Here is a 25,962-nt window from a genome sequence, read left to right on the forward strand (position 1 = left end):
CTCCGTGTGGTCGGGCATCCGTGGGCGCACTCATTAGCGCGCGTGTGCCTATAGACCGTGAGCCGACGGGTCTGTGGCCGGGGCGCGTCCGGGAGTGCGCGCGCGAGTCTCTGCGCCCTAATCTAGGTGGGCTTCCAAGTGGCGTGGGATCCGCGCGTACCCTCACTTATGGCCGGGAAGGGGTTTGCATGAGGATGGAAGCGCCTGTGTTTTTGAGCGGCATCCCTTTTCCTAGAGACGTTTCCTGAGCGCCCCCTGCGACGCACTGGCACCTCGAGGCGGGCCTGGCTGCAGGCCCTGCCCTGATTGTGGGAGCCAGACTGACCTACCTGGCAGTTAGCAAATGAACCTGTGGTGGTGAGGGCCCTGCCCAGAAGGCAAGGGGCCACTAGGAGGAGGTGAAGTTTGAGTGGAGACCTGGAGGTCAACCTGGCAGAGCGGAGGGAAAAGTTTTCTGAGAAGAGGAAACTACATGTGCAAAGGCCCAGAGGTTGAAGGAGGGCCAGAGCTTGACGAGTGAGTAACTTCCCAACTCCTAATCTACTTCTGGCTCCACACCCAGCAGCTTTGCCTTCTCTGGCATTAGCCCTGCTGTTACCAGCCAATCAACATAATGTATCTTACAGGCCACGTTGAGCCAGGGATGAGCACAAGACCACAGAGCCTGTCTCAGGACTTTGGTTGGGAAGATTGGGAAGGAGGCCACCTTTGAGGGCTGGGATTGCTGAGAATTGATGATGGAGTATGGGGCCTGCCTTGCATCTGGCCCCAGCTTGAACTCCCTGCTCACTGTCTCACTACCCCATGCTGAATAAGTAGCATTGCGCCCTCCTCTGTGTGCCCCAAGCCCTGGGCTTCTCATCTCCTGAGAGTACAACAAACACACAATTGAAGTATTTTCTTATTTATCTTCCTATGCACACCCTGAAAACTGGACCTGTGTAGTGCTCACCTTGACCCCAGAACTCACAATAGAAACTAAAAACTCTGTGTGGCCTCACAGCCTGCCCTTGGGAGAATAGCTCACAGGCAAGTCCCCAACTCAGCCCTGCCACAGCACAGATGGGGCAGCAACACAGAGCCAACAGTTACATCAGCTCTCAGACCTGGCCACTTCCATCAGAGCACTTGGCAATTCCACAGAAGCATAAGAGCATCAACTTCTTGGAAACAGGAATTAGCCAAGAAAACAGGTTAATGAAAAACAATAAAGTTATGTTCCCTGTAGAAATGTCTATCACTGAATGAACTGTGACTACCTTAACTGTAAGGTCTCCCTGTTGCCTGGCTTATCACTGCCTACATCATTCTCTCTCCCTCTCTCTCTCTCTTTTAAGTTTATTTATTTTGAGATATATATAGAGAATCCCAAGTAGCCTCTGCACCATCAGCATGGAGCCCGACACTGGTCTTGAACCCAAGAACCGTGAGATCATGACCTGAGCTGGAATCGAGAGTTGGACACTTAACTGACTGAGCCACCCAGGCTCCCCATCACTGCCTGATACATATACTTACCTGCTTATTTGTTTATTGTCTTCCCTTTACCAGTAGTTAAGTTCTGTTCCTGCTGTATCCCCAACACCTAGAACAGTGCTCAGCATTGGTAAGTGTTCAGAATTATTTGCCAACTAAACAAATGAATAAACAACTAGAGTCTCAGGGCACCTGGCTGGCTCAGTCAGTAGAGCGTGCAACTCTTGATCTCAGGGTCATGAGTTCAAGCCCCATGTTGGGCATAGAGTCCGCTTAAAAATAATTAGAGTCTTTATGTTGCACACTTACTATGCACTGGACACATTTAATCCTCCTGACAACCCTAGGAGGTAGGTGTTATTGTCTCTCTTTTACAGTTGAAGAATCTGAGGTTTGGAGAGATGAAGTGATTTGATGCAGGTCAACAAGGTAGTGAGTGTCCACAAGAACCTTAGTTTCCTTAGGTTAGTTTCCTTAGTTTCCTTGAGTTTCCATACTCAACATATGGAACAAAGGAGGAGAAATCCTTTTGTTCAGTGGCCCTTGAGCCTTCCATCACAATCTCACACCTCAATGATGAAGGTTTGACCAGGGAAGGAAACGCACTGGGAGACAGTCCCACTCAGCTTCAGAGCCTGGGATGCAGGCAGGGAGCCCAAGGGCCAGCAGAGTACCCAAACAGACTCCATCTCTGGCTGAGATCTGGTTTCAGGCAGAAAGATGAGAAAGCTGCACATGGCTCCTCAGATGAGTCCTGGGATGAACACAGTATCCAGAAACAGGTTGATTGCTCCATTCTTTCTGATGTTTCTCAACACAGAGTCAGCCATCGAAATTATTAGGACATACTGGTTTTTTCATGTGGATCAAAAGTTTAAATGTTAAAAACAACAACAAGAGTGAACTATAAAAATACTGAAGAAAAAAGGGAAAAGTTTGTAGAATCTTGGAGTGAAGGGGGCCTTCTGAGTATGTCACCAAACTCAAAAGGCATAAAAGAAAAAAAAATAAAATGTAAATTCATTTATATTAAATTAAAAAAAAAATTGGAAGTCTAGGGGTGTCTGGGTGGCTCATCAGTTGAGCGTCCGACTTCGGCTCAGGTCGTGATCTCATGGTTTCTGAGTTCAAGCTCCGCATTGGGCTGTCTGCTGTCAGTGCACTTCAAATCCTCTGTCCCCTCTCTCCTGCCTCTCCTCCAATTGCTCTCTCTCTCTCTCTCAAAAATAAATAAACATTAAAAAATTAAAAGTCTACATGGAAAAAGCCACCATCAAAGTCAAAATACAAACAATAAACTGTAATTGGCTACAAACAACATACTTGTAACTCATTTCAAAATAAAGAGCTCTCATAAATCAATAAGAAAAAACCCCAAAATCTCACTAAGAAATGGGGTAAAAGAGTACAGACTACCCACAGAAAAAGAAATACAAATAGGTCTCTCAGCCCTATAGAAATTGGTTATCCCTTCTTAATAAGATAAATGGAAATCAAACTTAGACTTCCATATTTTTATCTATAGAGAAAGATTAAAAACCTTAATGAAATACTATGGGAAAATAGGCTGATGGAAGAGTAAACCTTCATGTAGAACAATATCTACAAAATTGTGAATGTGTATACCCCCCCTTTTTTTTTAATTGAAGTGAAATTCACATAACAAAATTAACCATCTTAAAGGGATCAAGGCAGTACATTCACTATGTTGTGCAACCACCATCTCCTGTTCTAGAACATTTTCATTGGGGTGCCTGGGTGCTGGGTGGCACGGTTGGTTAGGTGTTCAACTCTTGATCTCTGCTCTTTTTTTTTTTTATGTTTATTTATTTTGAGAGAGAGAAAGAGAGCACAAGCAGGAGAAGGGCAGAGAGAGAGGGAGGGAGAGAGAGAGAGAGGGAGAATCCCAAGCAGGCTCCACACTGTCAGTGCAGAGTCCAATGAGGGGCTCAAACTCACGAACCGCAAGATCATGACCTGGGCCGAAGTCAAGAATCGGACACTTAACTGACTGAGCCACCCAGGCTCCCCTCAGCTCAGGTCTTGGCCTCAGGGTTGTGAGTTCAAGCCCTGCATTGGGCTCTGTGCTGAGTGTGAAGCCTATTTAAAAAAAAAAAAATTCATCACCCCAAAAGAAAACCGTACCTGTTAAGCAGTTACTCCCCATTCCTCCCTCCTCCGGTCCCTGCAACCACCAGTCTTCTTTCTATTTCCATGGATTTACCTATTCTGAATAGTTCATATTAATGGAGGCATAAAACATGTGACCTTTTATATCTGGCTTTTTTTCACTTAGCATAATTGTTTGGAGGTTCATCTACATTGTAGCACATATCAGTACTTCGTTCTTTTTTATGGCTGAATAATATTCCATTGTGCATATATACCAGAATTTGTTTATCCATTCATCCAGCTGATGACATTTGTGTTGTTTCCACTTTTGGCTATTGTGAATGGTGCTGCTATGAACAACAAATGCCTTTGACCCAGCAATTCCATTACTAGGAACTGATCCTATCAATATCGCCCCCACAAAAAAACTGTAAAGCAAATAACTGAAAACAATCTAAATGTCCATCACTGGGGGGCTAGCTACATAAAGTCTGCATTTTTGCAGAGACTACTCTGTAACCTTAACAATAAGACAGCTTTTCGAGGACTAACAAAAAAAGACGTATCTTTTATGAAAATTTCAAGTATAGGATATGGCACAGAGTATGCTATCATTTGTGGAAAGAAAAGGAGGGGAGAAGGAAAGATTTTATATATATGTAATTTTTAAATTACTTAAATTGAGATATAATTTACAAATCCCATTGTATACAACAAGATTCAATATTTGTATATATCGTGAAATGACTACAATAAGTTTAGGTAACATCCATCACCACACATAGTTATAATTATTTTTCTTATGAGAACTTTTAGAATCTACTCTTAGTAACTTTCAAATATGCAATACAGCAGCATTAACTATAGTCACCATGCTATAGATTACACCCACAGAACGAACTTATTTTTTTAAATATATATTTATTTTTGAGAGAGAGAGCAAGCAGGGGAGGGGCAGAGAGAAGGAGACAGAGGATCTGAATGAAGCAGGATCTGTGCTGACAGCAGAGAGCCCCATATGGGGCTTGAACTCATGAACCTTGAGACCATGACCTGAAGTTGGATGCTTAATCAACGGAGCCACCCAGGTGCCCCTGCCCAGCACTTATTTATAACTGAAGGTTTATACCTTTTGACCAATTTCACCCATTTTGTCCACCCCGCCCCCACACTTCTGACAACAAACAGTCCATTTTCTGTGCCTATGGATTTGAAATTTTGTTTAGATTCCACATATAAGTGAGATCATACAGTGTTTATCTTCCTCTGTCTGACTTATTTAGCATAAAGCCCTCAAGGTCCATCTGTGCTGTTGCAAATGGCAGACTGTCCTTTTTTATGGCTGAATAATATTCCTGTGTGTGTGTGGTTGTGTACCACATTGTCTTTAACCATTCATCTGACAGTAGACATTTTGGTTGTTTCCATGTTTTGGCTGTTGTAAACAATGCTGCAGTGAAAATGGGGGTGCAGATATGTTTTCAAGATGTTGATTACACTTTCTTCAGATAGATATCCAGAAATGGAATTGATAGATCATATGATAGTTCTATTTTTAATTTTTTGAGGAACCTCCATACTGTTTTCCATAGTGTCTGCAACCAGTTTACATTCCCACCAACAGTGCACAAGAGTTCCCTTTTCTCCACATCCTTGCCAACACTCATTATTTCTTGTCTTATAGGTAATTTTTTTTTTGGCTTGAATTTTTACAGAACACCTGGCACTTCTGGAAGGATTCACAAGAAACTAGTAATATTAGATGTCTCCGGGGAGGGGAACTGCATGGCCAGGGGATGGGGTTGTGGGAGAGACTTGTTACTAAATACACTTTACACCTTTTGAATTTTGTGGGTTTTTAAAAAAGTTTTTGTTTTGTTTTTGTTTTTTAAGTAATCTCTGTGCCCAAAGTGGGGCTCAAACTCACGACCCCAAGATCAAGCATCGAATGTTCCACCAAATGAGCCAGCCAGGAGCCCCACCTTTTGAATTTTAAGTTATGGGACTCAACAAAAACTATTCTCCTTGTGAGTGAAAAAAAATGTAGCATAAAAATCTTTTTCTTTTTTGCTAAACTTGCTCCTCCCCACCCCAAACTGTCACATGCGGACGGAGTTAGCTGAGGAGAGGTGTCAGGCCAGGAGCGGGGCAAGCTTGCGTTCATTGGAACAATTAGGAGAAGGGTGTCACTGGGAAGTGGGGGGCTGCATGGCCCCCAGGGAGGGCTCAGCCCAAGAATGAAGAGAGACCCACCCCAAGGAACCTCCCCTACAATTTCAGACACCAGAGACAGAAGAGATTAGAAACTTCTGGAGAAAGAAAAAGGCAAACAACCAATCTAAAGGTCTGGGAATGGGAGGGGCCCTAGACTGCAGCAGAAGCAACAGTCAAAAGACAATGAACAGAGAAGTCAGACTCTGAGCTAAAATATCAGTCAAAAACAAAGGATTTTGCCCCATGTTGGGTGTAGAGCTTACTTTAAAAAAAATTTTTTTTTTTTTTTGAGGCAAACCCTTTCAGACTTGGGAGGATCTAGGAAATGACCTTCCAGTCATCCTTTCTTGGAGAGTTGTTAGAGGATGTGCTTCAGCAAAATTAGGTCGAAAACTAAGAAAGTCAGCCTTGGGATCCAAGCCAGAGCAGAGGCTCCCAGAAGCCACCTAGAAGCCAGAGGAGCCTCGGTGGCACTGAAGGGACACTCAGGCCTTCTTGGAACAGGGAGGAAGGGACTGCCATAGGGCTCCACAGCTACACTGAGCAACAGACCACCTGTGACATCTCAGGAGCTTCTCTGAATACGCTTCAAAGGACAGGATTCATCCCACCCACGAAGTCCAAGGCACTGGCATGGAGAAAAGACTGTGCTTGTGTTGTTTCCTCTCATTTTAGACTAAAAACCTCTGAGCTGTTGGCTGGTAGGGATGAAGAGGTGACCCCACAGACTGAATTGGGCCTGCCCCACCCTGGGTCCCTGGTCCATTTCTGTCCCGGTGATAGACCGTAGCTCAGGTGTCCTTCGGGAAGCTTTCTCTGATTTTGCCCCCACCCCCTTGCCAGCTGGAACAAGCACCATCCACCAGGCCTTTGCCATCAGAGCTGGGACTCAACCAGTGATGGCACTGCTGCACCCAGCATGTGAGCATGTGCTAGGCTTGGGAGCCCAGACAAAGGTAGGGACTCCTCCTGAAGCTCTCCCTGGGGACCCTGGGCTATGGGCCTCAGGGGCTTTGAGTTGGCAAGCCTGCCTTTTTGGAAGAGGAAAGGGGAAGAGAAATCCCCTGTGGGGAGTTTGAGTCAGCTGAACTGTCATAATGGAAACAGCAGAGCCCTGGGCATCAGGACACTTCCCCTCTGTGGGCCTCAGAGTCCTCCTCAAGAAACAGAAATAACAGTGCTGCACAGGGAGTTGGGCTTAAGTGACAGAAGGGTGACAGAGCACTCTGTTAACTTGCAGGTGTGAAGGGAGACACTGCTGCTGACCGCACGGTGACAGCTGGTCAGGGGTTAAGAGACTGCAGCATCTTGCCTCCAGCAGGGATGAATTCTTTCACTTCCCTTAGTTCCAGGTCTGAACTTGGACTGGTTGGAGCTTTCTGGGGACCATGAATTCCTCTTGTCTACCAGTCACGAACATTCTAGTGAGAATCCTGCTGTCTGTCCAGAGAAGACATCTTGACTGGAGGGGCAGTGGTTTGGGAGGCTGTCCCTGAAGTGTGGAGAGGAGTCTCAGGTTGAGGAACGCCAGGGTGGCCACCAAGCCTCATGTGGGGGTGGACGGTGACAGGCTGCATGGGCGGGAAATGAAGGGCCACCCGAGGGAACCCTGTGCTCTGAGACTCTTACTCAACGTGTCAGTCTGACACCTCCAGGCACATCCTGTTCCCATCTAACCCTTGCGCAAGGTCCGGGCCCAGTGGGAGGAGGCCGGAGGCTCCCCCACGGACGCGGACCCAGCCTCCAGGCCTCGGCTACGTTCGGAATGACCCCATCACCTCACTGGGTGACGAGGAGGACTTTTTCCCTTGCAAAGGCCACCACCCCACGCGTGTGGCGCAGCACTACGCCCGCTCGGGTGGCTGCGTGACGCGGGCAAGCCACTTCGCCTCTGGAGGTCTTAGTGTTCTTGCCTGTGAAGTGGGGTTGCCAACAGCCTTTGCTTCTTGGGGTCGTCAGGGGCCCCGGTAAGCCGGAGGGCGCCCGGGCCGCTCGTGCACTCCCCGCGGGAGGCTGGAGTTTGGGGGCGTCGCCGCCCCGCCCCTCCCCGGCCCGTCCCCGCCCCCGGCCCGCTTCCTCCTCCCGCGCGGCAGCCCCCTGCCTCCGCGCCATGTCCGCCGGCTGGTTCCGGCGCCGCTTCCTGCCCGGGGGTCCGCTGCCCGCGCCGCGGCCGCCCAGGCCGCGCTCCAGCCCCGTGCCCTACCGGCGGCCCCGCTTCCTGCGCGGCTCCGGCTCGGGCCCCGGCACCGCCGACGCTCCGCGCCGCCCCGACGTCCGGCCCGTGCGCAGTCCAGCGCGGGGCCGCGCACTGCCCTGGAACGCAGGCTACGCCGAGTGAGTGCCCCGTCGCGGCCCCCGCCCCCACCCCGATCCCGGGCCTCCGTGCCGGCCCTGCTGGGCCGTCCTGGAAAACAGCCTAAGCTGAGCCAGTGCTCCCGTCCCCCAACCTTGTGGCTACCTCCCTTCTGCCCTCATCTGGGACTCTTGACACCTTCCCCCGGTCCCACCGCAGCCTTTTCTTGGGGACTCCAGCCTCCCTCAGAGAGGCTCACTAGTTGGGAAGGACCTGCACCTCTGGGGCTTCCAAGATGAGACAGGGACCCTGGGTGGAGTTCCAACACTGCGCGCGGGCTTTGGAGATACCCCTCACACGCACGCAGCATCTCACCCTGGGTTGTGGCCTGTGCTGTATGGGACAGAGAATCTGGCCGAGATGGGGGGGAGGATTGGCAAAGGAGCCCCAGATCTCCTCAGACAGCCGCACCCTCACCTCTTCTCAGCCCAGGTCAGCACAGAGGCGCTGGGCCCTGAGTTTTGTCTTACCCTGAGGTTACTGAACAGTTAGGAAACTTACACTATGTTTGTCCAGGTGTGTGTTAGGGACAGCATAGGGGCTGCTGCTTCAGAGGTAGGGCTCCTCCCTCTATGTACCAGCTTTGGTCTCTGCCCGTGGGGACATGGGTGTGTCCCTGAAGGGTCTCTGATCACTTACTGGCCTCAGGATCATCAATGCGGAGAAATCTGAGTTCAATGAGGATCAGGCAGCCTGTGGGCAGCTGTGCATCCGGAGATGTGAGTTTGGGGCTGAAGAGGACCAGGAGTGGCTGACCTCGTGCCCAGAGGAGGTGAGTGCACCTGGGCCTGAGCCGGTCTTAACAGGCTGGGACCGGGACTGCAGGTTCTTGCTCTAGTTTCCCATGCCAGGTGGGGGGACAACTGGGGAAGCCAGGCAGAGCCTGACACCAAGCCCTTCCTGTACAGTTCCTGACAGGTCATTACTGGGCACTGTTTGATGGGCATGGTGGGCCAGCTGCAGCCATCCTGGCTGCCAACACCCTGCACTCCTGCCTCCGCCGGCAGCTGGAGGCCGTGGTAGAGGGCATGGTGGCCACTCAGCCCCCCATGCACCTCAGCGGCCACAGCATCTGTCCCAGTGATCCCCAGTTTGTGGAAGAGAAGGGCATTAGGGCGGAAGATTTGGTGATCGGGGCTCTGGAGAGTGCCTTCCAGGAATGTGTGAGTGTGGCCTTTGGCTGGGGAAGGGACCGGGCACCTGTGGGACGCCGGGTTGTGGAGCATCCCTGCACACAGTGGTGGTCTCCCTGGATCTTTGCACTGGGAGGACAAGATTGGGTTGGTTGGTTTGTTAGTAATGGTCATCATTGCCATCACTAACCCCTCCCACTTATCCAGTGCCTAGTATGTGCTAGGGGCTTTTACCTGCATCGTACGTTGTGCACCTTGATGGTCTTTGGTGCAGGGGCTGGTTTCCCTTCCTCAGTTTTGAATAGGACTTCCCTCCCTCCCAAGGAATACATCTATATCTCCTAACCACAGGGATCCTGGAGTCATAGCCAGACTTTGGGTTGGGTGTGACTGCCAGGCTTGTTGGTGGGGAAGTGAATGGTAGGGTGGGGATCGGGGACAGAGTGGTATGGTAGCAGTACAAGCAGCAGCTAAAGTGGCCTCGGTTTGCCCCAGGATGAGGTGATCGGGCGGGAGCTGGAGGCCTCAGGCCAGATGGGCGGCTGCACAGCCCTGGTGGCTGTGTCCCTGCAGGGAAAGCTGTATGTGGCCAATGCCGGGGATAGCAGGTGAGTACCTGGAGGATAGGCAGGGTGGGGTCGGCAGGCGGGCACCAGAGGTGGTGGGGACAGTGAAAGGGGGCTGGACGTGGAGGGATGGAAGTAGGGATTGACTGGCTCAGTTGTTTGTGTACCTGGTGTGTCAGGTATGAGTGGACAGCAAATCTGAGGGAGGGCAGACAGCTCAAGCGCCAGGCCCAAGGGCTGAGCTTTTACTTTGCAGGCTGTCGGTAGTCACGGGGGGCTTTGAGCTGGTCCCTGGTGGCTGGGAAAGGCCATGAGTGAGGGTGGAGCCTGCTCCACAGGCCTCTCCCTCTCTTCCCCAACCCCATCCAGGGCCATATTGGTACGGAAAGATGAGGTTCGGCCCCTGAGCTCTGAGTTCACCCCGGAGACTGAGCGGCAGCGGATTCAGCAGCTGGTAGGTGCCTTTGGCAGAGGAAGGTTATGGAGCCCCAACTCCTGAATCTAGGGTCACCAGAAACCACCAGAGAGAGCCTCATCTGAGCATGCCTTCCTACCCCCAGGCCTTTGTCTACCCTGAGCTTCTGGCTGGTGAGTTCACCCGACTGGAGTTCCCTCGGCGACTGAAGGGGGATGACTTAGGGCAGAAGGTTTTGTTCCGGGATCACCACATGAGAGGCTGGTGAGCGGGGTGGGTTTGGGAGACAGTGGGGAGAGGCCTAGCGTCAGGCCCAGTGTGTGGGCTTGGGGCAGTCCTCTTCCCCGCGGACAGGGTGGGCTCTGTGTTGCGGGGAGATGAGGGGTGGGTAGGGCCTGGATTGATGCTGGGTCTGCTCCTGGTAGGAGCTACAAGTGTGTGGAGAAGTCGGATCTCAAGTACCCACTGATCCATGGGCAGGGTAGACAGGTCAGTGAATGGCACCCTCTAAGAGCCCCTCTTAAACTGCCCCCTGCAGAAGTGGGAGCTCCTTTGTCCCTTTTGGGGGCTGTGGCTGGGGTCATGGGGTTTGCTCCAAGGCTACAGGATGTTTGTCCCTCAACCCAGGGCACCCAAGGGCCACAGTACACTTCTGTGTGCTTTGCTTGCACATTCTCTGGGGCTGTTTGCTGTCACCTCACATCTCCCTTGTCCCCAGGCTCGGTTACTGGGAACACTGGCCGTCTCCCGGGGCCTGGGAGACCATCAGCTCAGAGTCCTGGACACAAACATTCAGCTCAAGCCCTTCTTGCTCTCTGTCCCACAGGTGAGTGGGCAATAGCCCACACCAGCTTCCGTCTGCCCGGAAAGGCAGACGATGAGGCTGGCAGGAGCCCGGGAAGGGAGTGCTAAGGATCCTCAGGCTTAACTTGCAGGTGACTGTCCTGGATGTGGACCAGCTGGAGCTGCAGGAGGAGGATGTGGTTGTCATGGCAACTGATGGGCTCTGGGATGTCCTATCCAATGAGCAGGTGGCACGGCTAGTGCGGAGCTTCCTCCCTGGCAACCGAGAGGACCCACACAGGTACTGTAGCTTCTGGGGACCTGCCTGTGCCTGGGTCGGTACCAGCAGCAACACCAGGAAGTAGCTATGGCTGAGGAGACAGCACTGACAATGAACTCATCTCAGGGCAGGTGGTCAGGATCGGGGCTGTCTCAAGCTTCTGTGGGGTGACTGTGGGTCTCCAAAATCTCTGGGTTCAGAAATCCCTGAGACTAAAAATCTCCATGGTCCAACCTGTGGCCCTCCCATGCTTGAGGCTTGCCTGGCCCCACAGCTGGACCGCATTGTTTGGGTCCCCATGTGTCTATCCAGCCCTGTGCAGCAAGTTCTCCGAGGGCTGGCTTTGCTTCTTTGCTTTGGCCCCGAAGTGCATCTGCAGTTGGTCCCTACAGGTTCTCGGAGCTGGCCCAAATGCTGATACATAGCACACAGGGAAAGGACGACGGTCTCACAGAGGAAGGGCAGGTGTCCTACGATGACATCTCTGTGTTCGTGATTCCCTTGCACAGCCAGGGCCAAAGGAGCAGTGGCCACTGAGGATTCAGACGCCACATCCCAGAACCACTCCAGGGCCGGGTGTAGCCTGGGCGTCCCTCCACCATGGTCCACAGCAGGCCTACCTGCCCTGCCGCCAGACACAATGGGTTGACACCCCCCAACCCCACCCATTTCATGGGGAGCATTTATACCAGGCAGTCAAAGCTGGAAGAGTACGGAGAGCCCAGCTCCTCAGGTCCCCTCTTTGGCAGGCAGGAAAGAGCACAGTATCAATGGTAACATCCCTTTACAATGTAGGAAACCCACGTGAGGCTCCTCTGACAGGGTCCTTAGCAGCCCAGTGTTATTCTCAGATGGGGACAGCTGGACTAAGGGCATTGGCTAAGAATGCCAGGAGGGGCAGAAAAGCCTGTTTGGATTCAGGTCTCCTAAACCATAAATGTCAGGGTATCTACTCAGTAACCACCAAAGCCCATGCATGGTGCCTTATGGAAAGCTGTAGGCAGCTTCCTATCTGCTGAACCCATATCAGCCCCTGGGGAGACCAGCTCAGGTCCTGCCCTGCTTCCCTCTGCCACTGGAGGTGAGGCACAGGCCCTGGGACTAAAGTTGGGGCAGAACAGAAAGAAGCAAGAGGATCCCAGAGTTTGCTGAACAGGGGATGTCCTCTGACCACTCTTCTCTGGCCCTAGCCCTGCCCTCAGCTGATGCCCCAACGCCTTTGGTTTTGTTGCCCCCGCCCCCCCATCACCTCCCCATTGTTAAATGTTTGTGTGGAAGAGCCTTTGTGAATCATGAATTGCTGTAAAGCTTGACATTATAGTATACTTTTTGCTCTTTCTTGTTATTTTCCAAAGAATCAGTCTTTGCTCCACCTTGCAAGTTTGCCTGTAGTCAGGACTACATTTCTCTGCGGGCCTCCCTAGTTCCTGGTATGGGGTGAGCCCCTGTGAGAGAACTGTGGTCCAGGGAACAGAAAGGTCTGTACCACCATCTGTGAGCTCTGGGCTTGATGTACCAGAAGGGGTGCCTTTAACTTGGGTTTGAATGCCAGTTTCTATAAAGCGAGAATTAGCTGGAGACAAGTCACTCGGTGTTTGATGAGCAGCTTGGTTCTTCACCTTCCCCGCAAGACTGTTATCACCTAGCACTTGCCAAAGCTCAGGTGCTCAGAAGTATTTGTTGAGTTACAAGGTGTCCACCTTTCTGACCTCAGCCTTACTGAACTCCCCTGATACATTCCTACTTTAGTTTACAACTGAGATGAATTCTAACCAGGCAACTCACAACCCTAGCCTGGGGCCAGGAGGGACATGGGCTAGGTGGCAGCACAACTGACCGTAAAACTAGTGTTTAACTTAACTGGGGAGGCTCTCAGACCCCCTTTCCTGTCCACTAACTCATTTATTTTTTTAATGTTTATTTCTGAGAGAGAGGGGGAGCGGGAGTGGGAAAGGGACACAGAGAAAGAGAGAATCTGAAGTTGGCTCTGTGCTGATAGCAGGGAGCCTGATGCAGGGCTCAAACTCACAAACCATGAGATCATGACCTGAGCCAAAGTCAGATGCTTAACCGACTGAGCCACCCAGGCGCCCTTTATTTTTCTTAATTTGCCCATCTTATTTATTTTCTTTAAGCTCCATGCCCAGTGTGGGGCTTGAACTCATGACCCTGAGATCAAGAGTCTCCTCTACCGACAGAGCCAGCCAGGCGCCTCCCAATTAACTCATTTTAGACTCCATTTCCTATATACCTTTTCCAGGGAAGAGAAAGGAAGAAATTTCCCCTTTTTCACAGTCCTGTCCCACAGCCCAGCACTCTTGGGCCTCCGTCTCTCCACAGTGAGGTCCCGACAAACTGGTGGCCCCAGAACCGCTGGGCAGCCTCTCTGGGCCTGCTCTAGTTAGGCGGCTAGCAGACGCAGGAGTGTGCTTTAACAGGCCTGCAGTTTTACTTCCTCTGTCTTCAGCAACCACCCTGCCCCCCAGCAGAGTGTGGGCAGCATCCCGCACTTGCCTCACCCACAACTGTTGAGGCAGCTCGCCCCTGCAGCCTGCTGGCTTTGCTTCCGATCCAGCCCACTGCCTGCTCTCCTCACACAAGGCTGAGGCCCCCGGAGTGGGCGCGGTGCGTCTCTCACCTGCAAGCACGCACAAATGACAGGAGCGACTGCAGGGTCAGCCATGTGCGTCTCAGCAGAGCCAAATGCTGCAGCAGCCCTCCCACCAGGCTGGGCAAGGGGGGAAGGGGGGGGGGTTGGGACGCTTCCTCCTTGACGTTGTGAGCCTATCACTCACAAGCTGGGATGTTCCCTCTGCTGCTCTTCATGATCCTTGGCTGATGACCGTGGGCAAAGTGGCAGGCGGCAGGTCCCGCAGCTCTGAGGATACCGAGCTGGTGCACAGGCTCTAGGAGTTGCCAACTCACCAGCCAAGCAGTGGGTTATCAAGCTACTGGCCAGGCCTTCTGCTAGAACTGGTGCAAGAGCCTCAAAAGAAGAGCCTCCATTACCCTTGCCCCACAGAAGCCGGGACCTAGCAGGACAAACCTTATTCTAGATACAGGCTGCCAACCTGATCAAGTGTCGAGGTAACAATGAGGGATGAAAGGCAGCCTGAGGTACGTGCCAGAGAGTCTGCAGACCAAGACCGGTTGGCCCTTCCCAGTCCCTCATTTCTGGCCCTGTGGCTGCTTATTAGAGCCTGCTGTTGAGGAGACCCAGGCTGCTATGCGTTGAGGTCTGTCTGGGTCTAGGGATTCTTCCCAACAGCTGACAGGCCTTGGTCACCAGGGGCAGGCAGAGGCAGTCCCAGGGAGCCCAACAATCCATCCACACAGCATTACCAGAGTCCCAAAGGGAATCAGGAGGACTAACAGGAGACAACCCATCCCTCCCTCCAACTCTAGGAACCAGGCAAACAATGCTATGGAAACTCAACAGAAAAGCTACAACCATAAAACTCTGTTTAAGACTGGTAACATGGAAAAAATGTTTATATGTTAAGTACAAAAGGGACATAAAATTGTATATACAGTAGAATAACAACTATGTAAACACACCAAAAATCTATGCACAGAAATTTCTAGACGAACATTTAACACCAAAAGATTAACAGTGGTAGCATTTGGGTGGCAAACTGATTCACTTTAAAATTCCCCAAATTTCCTCAATAAGCATTAATTATGATTGCAACAGGGAAGTTTTATCTAAAAAAATAAAATAAAAATTAAAAAATCCCCCACTGGCTGGTGGTTGAGCAGTGCAGTGTCCCACATAAATCGGTGGCTTTGGCCTGGACTCTTCAAGTGTGGTGCGCCCCTCCCATCCTAGAGAGCTTAGAACACCACTGGCTCCACCCCTGCGGCCCCAGCCCCTCTGCTCCCTTTATCCTGCCTTACTCTTACCACATCACGTCCAATCACTTCCAGCTGTAGCTTTCCCCTTTCCTTCCCAACTTAGGAGCCAGCTCTGTAGCCACAGGTCCCTAGAAAGAGGGGCAGTGACGGGCCTATTCCAAAGAACGTGGTACCTCAGCTTTGGACACACAAGAACTCTCGAGAGGAATCCTCTTCCTTGCTGACAGGCAAGTGGCTGCTCTGGCTGCAGGTATGTTTATTAGGCAGCCCTTCTTATAAACCCAGTCTCAAGCACTCTGAACAGTTACTCCTACCATGAATTTTCTACTTTGGAGAGCCAGGAGTGGGCAGTAATAGATCATCTGGTTTCTAGAAGTCTCTCCATTCTGATAAGGCAGAGCTATATACAGTGGGTGGCACTGCAGAAAAGCTGCAGATTCCAGTCGACATTTTGGAAAGATGTATGCCCTTTGCCCTTTGAGAAACAAGTCAAAAGTAATTGCTAACAAAACAAAACAGTAATTGCTGGCAATTTACAGCCTATTTCTGCTGCTGAACAAAGGCAGTTAATGGCTTGCTTCCCCCTTAGCAACTATGTACTCTTGGGCAAGTCATAACCTTGTGGAGCCTGTTTCTGTATCTGCAGAGAACCTATGACCTACTTAAATGTTTGAGAACTTCGTGAAATAACATGCCACTGGTACTGCTCTAAGAAGGCCATGCAGGGGAAGGAAAGGCCATGAGCCAGCTGTAGCTCATTTCAACCCTGATCAAGACCTCTCCCTCTTCCAAGAGAAGGCAAGGAAAAGAAGAAAGCAGACATACCAGGTAAACAGGAATGACCTGTAATTGGAAAAGAAGCTTCAGACAAACTGAAAATGCTCTGGTTCCAGCATCTTGTCCCCAGATGCCGGAAGCCAGGCACAAAGGGCATGCAAAAGTGACTGTCACATATGTACAAGCGCAGACAGAGCATCACCGAGCAAAAAGGGGGCTAATACTGCAGAGAGGGCCCCAAAGTGCGGCTTGAGGAATACAAGGGAAGTTATCCCAAGACCCTCAGTTAGCTGCCGTGGGAACAGCAAACACTTGAAGCTTTGCTTCATTCTGTCTCCCAAAGGAAAAAAGGGTAATAGGGAAGACTCACTAACACTTGTGGCAAACACTATTAGCAAGGATGCAGTCTTTCTCTCGGGCTGCGGGACTCGACCTCTTTCTGCTGAACTCTGAGAAATGACAGATATTTTATATACATATATATATATGCATACATACATATACATATATATGTATGCACACACGGATATACTTAAATGAAGGTGTACACACTGTGCTAAAATACAAACAACAGAAACCCCATGTCATATATAAAAAGGCTAAATATAACATATAACACAGGCCTACAGCCAGCTCTTGCTTGGGAGCTGGGGAAGGGGTGGTATCATCTGGAGACTCTGTACACAATTTGTGGTGGGCAGGGAAGGCATCAGTGTAAACAACTCAGACTCACTCCACAATACTGGCCCACAGGAAAGCATGATGTATCTCATGTACAAAAATAGACTCCCACCTTGCTTTTGTACAAAACCAAGCTTGGTAGGCACCCAGAAAGACCGCAGGTCTGTCTTCATGACGGGGGATCACACCAGGCTACTGCTAAACCTCCCAGCCATGGAACTCACCTGCAACCCCCCACTTCCCTCCCCTTCAGGCTCCTGGGCCATCTCCCATCCAACACTCAGAGCCTTGAGGCGTGCCCAGATCACCCACCCTCACGTGACTAACTCGCTAGGCTTCCTGGCAAGCAAGGTCCTTTTCTGTTTATCTGTCCCTTTCTGACCCCCAGATATATGAAGACTTATTTCTGTAAATGTTTGGCACCTAAGTAACATGATGGGTGTGGAATATTGCCACAATGACACAGGGAGACCCAGTAACAAGACATGCAGGGTGCGGGCAAGGGGTGCTGAGCTTCCCTAGCATCTCAAAACCAGAACTGTGGCTTCCCATGCATTTATGGGGGTGGGAGAAGGGATGTGCAGAATTAACTTCACCGGCTCCTCAGCAGCAAATACATTCAAAATTGAAGGCGTCTCGAGGGCCCCAGTATACCCTAATCATGAATCTGGTCACTCCTCTGGAGGAGCTCAGTGCAGTGACAGCGGGAAAATCTAAGTCCTGACAGAATCTGCCACACCAACAGTCTTTTTTGAAGAAGCTCGGCAAAGTAATTTTTTTCTTCTGAGCAGATGTACAGCACATCCATGGGAAGGCCGTGTGGAAGGATGCTCTCCAGCCCAGTCAAACGATCCGATCCATTATCTCAGTCCCCTCTGAGTTTTTTCCTGTTGGCCACCCTCACTGTACAGAAACAGCCGAGCAGCACCAAGGTCAGTCATCGATGGTGGGCAACCAGAAGGCCTGGAAGGAGAAACATAAATCAACTTTTAAAAGCCAAGCCTCTCTCCTCACTCAGGGTTCTTACCACCACCATGCCCCCAGCATCAAGGTGCCCAACCCCAACAGTGGAGGAATTTTGGCTAGTGGCCTTCCCTCATGACCAACCGATTCTGACAATCTGTGGAAAAACATTCCCCCTCTGTGCAAAAGTAAGCTGGTTCTGTCTCCAACACAGTCTACCTTCGTAGTCCAGTGGTAAGGAAAAACAAAAGAGCTGTCTGGGGAGGTGGGTATCTGGCCTTACTGCCAATCTGCCAGGTGACCTCCAACATGCCCTCTCCTTCTCAAGCTGTAAAAAAGTGACAGGGACTGAGGTGGTTTTGCTGCATTTCTTTCTGACATCGTTTCCTCAGTGTCAAAAACAAAAAAAGAGTGAGGGGGCAATGTGTTCCGGGTAGGCTAGTAGTGAAATCCCTCATCCTCAAATACCCAGGTATACTTAAGAGATGCTAAAAAGAAACTTGAGGCTGAGACACACGGACGCTTTGTTCTCCTAGCATTGCCTAGAAACACAAGGAACTTGGAGGAAACGCTAAGTAGTGAGTTATGATCAACTGTAAATATTTCTCAGGAATTCAGCATAAACTGAAAGAAATGGCAAACAGAGAGGTTGCAGCCACAATAGGCTGGTTCGAAGTATTTTAAGAAGCCAAAAAATTGTTAGGCATAGTCCCAAGCAGTTTGGTCATAAAACCAGGGGCTACAGCAAAAATGGGCCTGAGGTCTCCCAGAGCTTACAGGTGATCCCAGATCATAGAAATAAGGGTGAAAGTGAAAGCCAAGTCCAACCAGAGATCAGATAATAGGAGGTGAACCAGGGAAGCCACCAGCTGAGAAACATGAACTTGGATGCTTATCAGGAACCTATTTAGGACACAGTTCACTGAAGCACCCACCACCCCAAATGGAAAGGGCCCTTATGTGGAAGACATCTCCTGTGTTCACATACCATGTTGGAACATGCGCTGGCAAAGGTCATGAACTTGGGGTTGAACTGCAAACAGGTAATAGGGCCTGTGTGTTTGCCATCCAACACAGCTACTTTTATACCACTCTCTCCATTCCAGACATGGATCTTGCCATCCTCTGAACCTAAAGAGAATGATAAGGGAAAATACAACAGCTCAAGGCACAATGCAAAGAAAAGTGGGAAAGACAGACTGACATCTGGAGAAAAGTCAAGCTTCAGGACCTGGCCCTCATCTGAAATTGAGGGAGAAGGGGCAGTGAAGAAAGGACACTTTGGAAACTGACCTTAACCCTAGTTATTTGTTCCCATCCAAGTGATTTCCCCTCTAACTTTAGTTTTCTCATTTAAAAAGGGGGCTACGGGGCACCTGGGTGGCTCAGTTGATTAAGTGTCTGACTTTGGCTCAGGTCATGATGTCACAGCTCGTGGGTGTGAGCCCCACATCAGGCTCTGTGCTGACAGTTCAGAGCCTGGAGCCTGCTTCAGATTCTGTGTCTCCCTCTCTCTCTGCCCCTTCCCTGCTTGTGCTCTGCCTCTCAAAAATAAACATTAAAGGAAAAAATTTTTTAAAAAAGGAGGGGGCTAAATACCATCACATCCCACCAACACCAAGCCACTGAAAACCGAATGCAGGGTTAAATCAGAAAGCTAGTATTATTAGTAAGACTGTGCTTGTGGAGTTTAACTCTTATGCTGGTCCAACCAACATTAATGCCAGGTCCCAGTAAAGAAGTCAAAATCAGGATAAAGACACTGCACCTTTGGCATAAGACTACACATTGTGGTGAGATAGGTGAGAACACCCATCAAGAGGATAATAGATAGTATTTCAATTAGTTAAAACTAACAAAAATACAAACAAAAAAATACACAGTACAGAGAAATAACCCCCCAAGGGGGATAAAGAAAGCTTACCAATCATAATAAACTGGGAGTCTGGAGTAAATGAGGCTTCCAGAGTGACAGCTTTGCTGTTGGCATAACCCTAAAAAAAAAAGCAGAACAGTTCTCTTATCACAGCCCTATTAATATAAAATAATTGCTTATAAACACTTACCCAGCACACACATCACCTTCCTTTCCATGAAACCCTCTCCTCTTCATGCAAAGTGCCACCAAGGTTCCAAACTCAGCTGCCACCCTTTACAGTTCACCCCCATCCCCAACTCCATATTCAATGCAACTAGAAAATTATTATGGCAAGGAATTACTTTGTATCTAAATTCCAAACTTGGGACACTATGTGAGAGAAGTGAATGTCTCAGAATCCAAGAGAAGTTAGTTCATGTTCAGAATGAAAATGCATGTCCATGCTTCCATCAGTGAGTCAAGGATAACCACTGGTCTCCATCAACCACAATTCTCAGCCCAGGAGGGAGAAGCATGGAAACAGCCATGCTCAAAGGTTGTCAGCTCACCCCAAAGGTGTGCATCACCACTCCCTTGAATGCATCGATGAGACGGATGAAGCTGCCATTGGTGGAGATGAGGATGAGTTTACCATCATTGCTGAACTTAAGTCCTGTCCACTCACAAGTCCGATCGTACTGCATCTTAAAAGTCGCAAATGGCCCCTGAAATGATAAAAACAGCAGCCCCAGCCCAAGGCCCATCAATATTCCTTCTGCCAGAGCCAACTCTCATTCTGTCCCTTTAGATTCCTTTTTGGCTAGGAAAAGCAAGGAAGAACTATTGCTCTGACATTCGCCAGTGCCTACCACATACCTCCTTTATCATGGAAAAGGCTCTCATCTTACCCTTCAAAACCTCCATGATATGAAGATAGCTCAAAGATTCAAAGATTTACCTTATCAAAAGAGCGAAGGTCATAAAGTTTGACCATTTCAGAATTGACACCTGCAGCAAAAATTAACCCTTCTGGATCAAAGGAACAAACTGGCTTGCCTTGTAGATGCATGAGGCCCTATGAAAAAATAAGAAAAAAGGTTAATGAACCCAGGATCTTACCACCATGTAATTTACTTTTTCCAATGAAAACTAAGAAAGGACACAAACAGATACCTACCCAGAGAATGGAAAAAGCAAACAAACCTAACTAAAATAAGGCTTTTTACAAACAGGTCTCCATACAACTGGTTTCATCAACCCTAACTGTACAACTCTATAGACACTGAATCCAAATAAAAACAAATTCTTTGAGCGTAAAAGCTATAGCTCACAGGTTTCAGGAAAATGGTTTTGAAAGCAAAAATCCACAGAGCATAATGCAATATGCACTGGATTAGGGTATTAGCTTAATTACCAGCCACCTACCAGGAAAACAGATTTTCTCCAAAGTTTAGAAAGACTTTGGGATCTCAGAATGGAACGAGTACTTTCTCCTTTCCTTGACAGGAAGAGCTGATGATAGTGTCTACCATAGAAAACTTTAACTGTGAGGTACCATTACCTGGCAGTTAGGAGACCGGAGATCCCAGAGTCGAATGGTCTTATCAAGAGACCCAGAAATGAAAGTGTCATCCACAGGTGACATGGACAAGGCCACCACCCTGCAATGCATCAAGATAAATAGGAGTTGAAGCATAATATTTGCAAAAATTGGATGTGAACTCTAAACCACTCTACCTGCCTAGCTACATTATATATACCTGTTCTCCCAACACTGCCGTTTTAAGAAACATACACATATAAACAATCTGGAATAACCAAAAGCATCTAATATAATGAAAAAACAAACTTCGAGCTACAGCATAAAAATGTTAAGCCTCCAATGCAAAGCAAACCACAAGGAGACACCACTACACACCTATTAGAATAATTAGAAGCCTCATGCATTGCTGGTTGGAATGTAAAATGGTGCAGGTGCTTTGCAAGATTTATAGTTCCTCAAAAAGTGAAAGGTAGTTACTATATAACCCAGAAATTCCACTTCTAGGTATATACCCAAGAAAAATGGAAACCTATGTCCATACAAAAGGTACACACATGCTCACAACAGCATTATTCATAATAGCAAAAAAGTGGAAACCCAAATGCCCATCAACTAATGAATGGATAAGCAAAATGTGGTGTCTCTATACAATGAAACATTTGATAATACAAAGAAATGAAGTACTGATTCATGTTACAACATGTTATGAACCTTGGAAACATGGTAAGTGAAAGAAGTGGACATGAAAGGGCACAAACTGTCTCATTCATTTATAAAAAATGTCCAGAATAAACAAAGCTATAGATATAGAAAGATTAGTGGTTGCTGGGAACTTATAGGAGGAGGCATGGGGGATGACTGCTAATGAATACAGGGTTTCTATTTGGGAGTGATGAAAGTGTTCTGGATTAGTGGTGATGGTTGCCCAATTCTGTGAATATACTAAAAACCTGAACTGTATACTTTAAGAGGGTGAATTTATGGTACTAAACTATATCTCAATTAAAAAACAAAACCTACCAAAAAATCCTTAATTACTTAACTAGAATTTTGTGGACTATACTAACAGTCTTAAACCTGAGTACAATCAGCATTATCTGAGGGTGGATTAAAAACACAGACTACTGAGATCCACTCCCAGAACTTCTAATCCAGTAGGTCTGAGAACCTGCTCCCAGGTGATGGTGAGGCTGTTGGTTTGGGCACTACTTACTAAGCCAAGCCACAGGCCTGTGCTAATAGCAACTGTTATTTCTGATATGAGTCCCCTTTTATGGTGATACCACTAAGAGTCACTCACTAGAAAACATTTCTTCCAAGGGCTCCCGAGCTCTCTTGTCCCCTTTGCTCATATTCTCACTCTGCCACTCTGCTATGAAGACACCAGCCACCTCCCAAGCATTTGGGCCTGGCCTGCAATGAAGGACAGCATGTGGCTCTACCAAAGCCCCAAGTGAAGTTTCATTGAGGGCCACAAGCTATGACCTGTATATATAATGCCTATGAGTCTATATTACCACCTATAGAGAAGGCTCTTGTGGAAATAGACACTTGGATAACTCTTCCTTCTGGACTATGGAAGAGTAGTTCTGAATTCTGGCTTGGCCGTAAAACACTTCATAGATATAGAAGCTGGTGTCACAGATGAAGATTATAAAGGAAATGTTGGTGTTGTGCTGTTTCATTTGATAAAAGTTTGAAGTCAAAAAGATGACCAAATTGCACAGCTCATTTGTGAATGGATCTTTTATATAGAAATAGAGTAGGTTCAAGTTTTGGATGACACTGAAAGGGGTTCAGAAGGTTTTAGTTCCACTGGAAAGCATTCAAATTTATGCCATGAATAGAAAATGAGAAAATGTACTTTTTTTTCTTTAAATTTTTACCTAAAGAAAAATTTCTTCCAATATAACTCAATTAACATCCATACTAGTTCTTCAACTTAAACATTTAAAGATACCGTAAGCCAAAATTTCCTGGGAATGCTGAGGCGGTAATAAAACAGTGAGCAGAATGCATATGTACATGTAATTTTAGGTCACTGTATTCAGGTCAAAAGCTCAGAGAAAGTCTATCTTGGGCTCTATGCTGAGAAGTGAAGAGAATACAACGAGGAGTAAAACCTCAACTCTAGAAGCACCTGAATGGCTCAGTCGGTCTAACTTTGGCTCAGGTCATGATCTCATGGGTCTAGCCCCGTATCGGTCCCTCTGCGGTCAGCACACAGCCTGCTTTGGATCCTCTGTCCCCCTCCCTCTCTGTTCCTGCCCTGCTTATTCTCTCTCTCTCAAAATAAATAAACTTAAAAACAAAAACAGAAACAAACAACAACACGAAAATAGCCCAACTCTAAGAAAGCTTAACTGTCCAGTCCAGGGAACTCCAAGAGAGGGTCAGAGAAGGCTTTCTGGAAGAAGCACCACATGTGGTGGACAGGATTTCAATGAGAGATGTCTTTACAGAAAAAGTGCCAGACAGGAAGGCATGAGGCCCATGTCTAGGAAGCAGCCCAGAATTCACCTCAACTTGAGTGGTGGAAGATAATGTTGGGAAAATGAGTCACAACCAGAGGGAGGAAAGCCTCACTCCAAGGGGAAGGGGCAGACAGATATGGAGAACTATTAAAGTTCTCCACAGAGATATAGATAGACTATGAAGTGGTCGGAACTGTAATACAGGATGCTAAAGAAGGATGATGAGGGATAGGGAGATTAATTAGGATTTGACTGTAATTCACTTTACAGTGCATGAGCCAGGACCGAAGAAAAGGAGAGTGACACACTAGGTTAAACCTAGGTAGAATCAATAGGATTAACAACTTACTAGATGTGAAAGCAAGGGAAAGAAAGCGAACAGGGAACAGAGGCTTTGAGTTAGAATAATTAGAAGGGACAGTGATAAAGAAACATGAGGCCGACAGAGAGGATATGGCCCACAGCATGTAACGAGGGATGGTATGCTGGACCTGTCAGGTGGGAGCATGAAAGAGATATCCACGTAGATGTATATAAAACCCGGAGGTGGAAATGGAATCTGGAAATCAGGGTAGACATGAGCTAAATATATTGATTTGGGAAGTCATCTGAGTAGAGGTAAATGAAATTAGTGATGAAGATGTGAGAAAATATCAAGACAGGAGAAAAGCTAGGGTGAAATCTTACTTATTTTAGAGTCAAAAGGAGAAAGAAAGGCCAAGAATTGCAAGAGTGAAACCAAAATGGGAAAGTAGACTGCCAAAGGGGGGAAAAAAAGTCACTGAGAAGTTGAACACCAAAAAAAGCCAAAAACCCAAAAACCCAAAAACCAACCCCCACCCCCCACCCCCGGAAGACAGATTTTAACTGGAGACAGCAGGGAAAGAGGAGTAAAACAGCATGGAAAAAGCCCCATAAATGATCCCGGGACTAGACCAAATGATTTAAACAGTGAATGAGTGAGGAGGTGGAGATGGGAGTATGCAGATTATTCTTTCATGTTTGACAGTTAAAAGGAGTGGGAGATAAGTTCAAGAAATAGATTTAAGATAAGGAAGACCAAGTAAGTTTGTAGGAAGCAAGGAAAAGTCTAGTTAAGAAGATGGAAACAAGTAGAAAGAAGGAGGTTGGTTTTGTCAAGGAAGAAAGGATGCTTCTTTTCAAGGAAAGGGTTCCAAGGAAGTTGAAAAGAACTCATTTTGGATGGCCTTGATTTTCTTAAAAAAAAAAAAAGGGGGGGGGGGCAAAAAGTTATCTCCTGAGAATCAGGACATCAAAAAGCTGGATAATCAGGAAGATTGGAAAGAATTTCAAAGAACTACAATCAACTCAAATCATTTGTGAACATTAATTTGACTACAAACAAGCAAAAACATCTACTTATCACAAGCCATCATTTGTTTGTTTGGGACCAGTAACCAATAGCTGTCAGCTCTCACCTTCAGCAACAGAGATATGCTCTGCCCAATCAAAAGTGCAGCCTAAAACAGGGTGCTCTTGGTCCATCTCCTGTTAAGGTTCTGTACCACTCCAAGTTGTACTGTGTTAATGTATGTTTGTAAACATAAGCAGGAGGAAATACCCTCAGTGATTAAAAAATCATCCAAAGGAAAATGTGTTTAACACTCAACCCAAACTTGAATATTTGAAGAAAAAACACTGGGGGAACTGGGGTACGAGACAAAGGGAAACAAAATGCATTACAAAACAGAATAAGGAAACAAGCTTCTGGACTTTCAAAAGTCACAAAGGACAATTTTATTTATTATTATTTTTTTCATCCTCATTAAGATCTCCACATGGAACATGTTTATGAAGACTAGGGGCCTGCTGTAATGGGGCCACCAGTACTGGAAGAGGCCTCACATATAAATGGTCCTTTCATTAAGGGACATCTAATATTTGGGGTTCCTCAATGATAAATGTAATTTGTACTACATAGGTTTCCACTGAGTGTCTTTAATACACTTTTTCCCCAATTATGTTTTAACTGAGATTTCAGTTTATCTATGAAGTCCTACCCCTGCCTCCACAACCTCAGTAAATCAAGTATTGACTGTTTTAGGGAGAGTTAACAAGAGAAGACTAAGAAGAATGCCAAACAGCAGTAAGGAACTAGCTTTAGTTCACTAATAAAATCTCTCTACTCTCCTAGTCTCTGGGTAACCTCAGGGGTAAAAGAACTACTTCTGTAACATCTGGGTCTTACCTTTTGCTATGTCCAGGAAAGTATCTGATGTATTTGTTGTCATGCAAGGACAGGTAACGAATAGTATCTGTAAGAAGACAAATAAGGCATGATGATACCCTATTATTTTTAAAGGAATTACTGTACATTTTCATCTTGAAAACAAGGCCAAAAAATTTATTGTTTTCCATACATAACTCAAGCAAGGTGTGAATAAGTAAGGCTGAGTAATTCCTCTCCACAGCTGAAGAATGGGCACTACAGATTTCACATAATTCAAAAGCAGAGTTC

General features: G+C 47.6%; 2 protein-coding genes across 5 annotated transcripts in view; one reads left to right on the forward strand and one right to left on the reverse strand.

Annotated features, from left to right (window-relative positions):
* On the forward strand, positions 1-16,568 carry PPM1M (protein phosphatase, Mg2+/Mn2+ dependent 1M). 4 transcript variants are annotated; one of them, XM_030306921.1, is made up of 12 exons: positions 4-516; positions 6,095-6,758; positions 7,043-8,136; positions 8,804-8,927; positions 9,064-9,318; positions 9,784-9,896; positions 10,224-10,308; positions 10,415-10,533; positions 10,695-10,758; positions 10,988-11,095; positions 11,205-11,353; positions 11,725-12,910. In XM_030306921.1, the coding sequence occupies exons 3-12, from the start codon at positions 7,913-7,915 to the stop codon at positions 11,867-11,869; spliced, it is 1,386 nt and encodes a 461-aa protein (XP_030162781.1). In that variant the 5' UTR covers positions 4-516; positions 6,095-6,758; positions 7,043-7,912; the 3' UTR covers positions 11,870-12,910. The 4 variants fall into 4 exon arrangements, with proteins under 4 accessions (XP_032448082.1, XP_030162781.1, XP_030162782.1 ...); XM_030306922.1 differs by having other exon boundaries at positions 6,095-6,723; XM_030306924.1 differs by having other exon boundaries at positions 6,646-6,723.
* WDR82 (WD repeat domain 82) overlaps positions 14,796-25,962 on the reverse strand; it is an 18,240-nt gene continuing 7,073 nt past the window's right edge. Inside the window, exons 3-9 of the mRNA XM_030306936.1 lie at positions 25,693-25,759; positions 21,028-21,127; positions 20,425-20,541; positions 20,036-20,191; positions 19,533-19,602; positions 18,597-18,739; positions 14,796-17,608 (exon numbers count right to left, since the gene is read on the reverse strand). Of these exons, the coding sequence (XP_030162796.1) occupies positions 17,579-17,608; positions 18,597-18,739; positions 19,533-19,602; positions 20,036-20,191; positions 20,425-20,541; positions 21,028-21,127; positions 25,693-25,759 (683 nt within the window). The 3' untranslated portion in view covers positions 14,796-17,578. The remainder of the gene's footprint in view (positions 17,609-18,596; positions 18,740-19,532; positions 19,603-20,035; positions 20,192-20,424; positions 20,542-21,027; positions 21,128-25,692; positions 25,760-25,962) is intronic.

The sequence above is a fragment of the Lynx canadensis genome, chromosome A2 (assembly GCF_007474595.2).
Source record: "Lynx canadensis isolate LIC74 chromosome A2, mLynCan4.pri.v2, whole genome shotgun sequence".
Lineage (NCBI taxonomy): Eukaryota > Metazoa > Chordata > Mammalia > Carnivora > Felidae > Lynx > Lynx canadensis.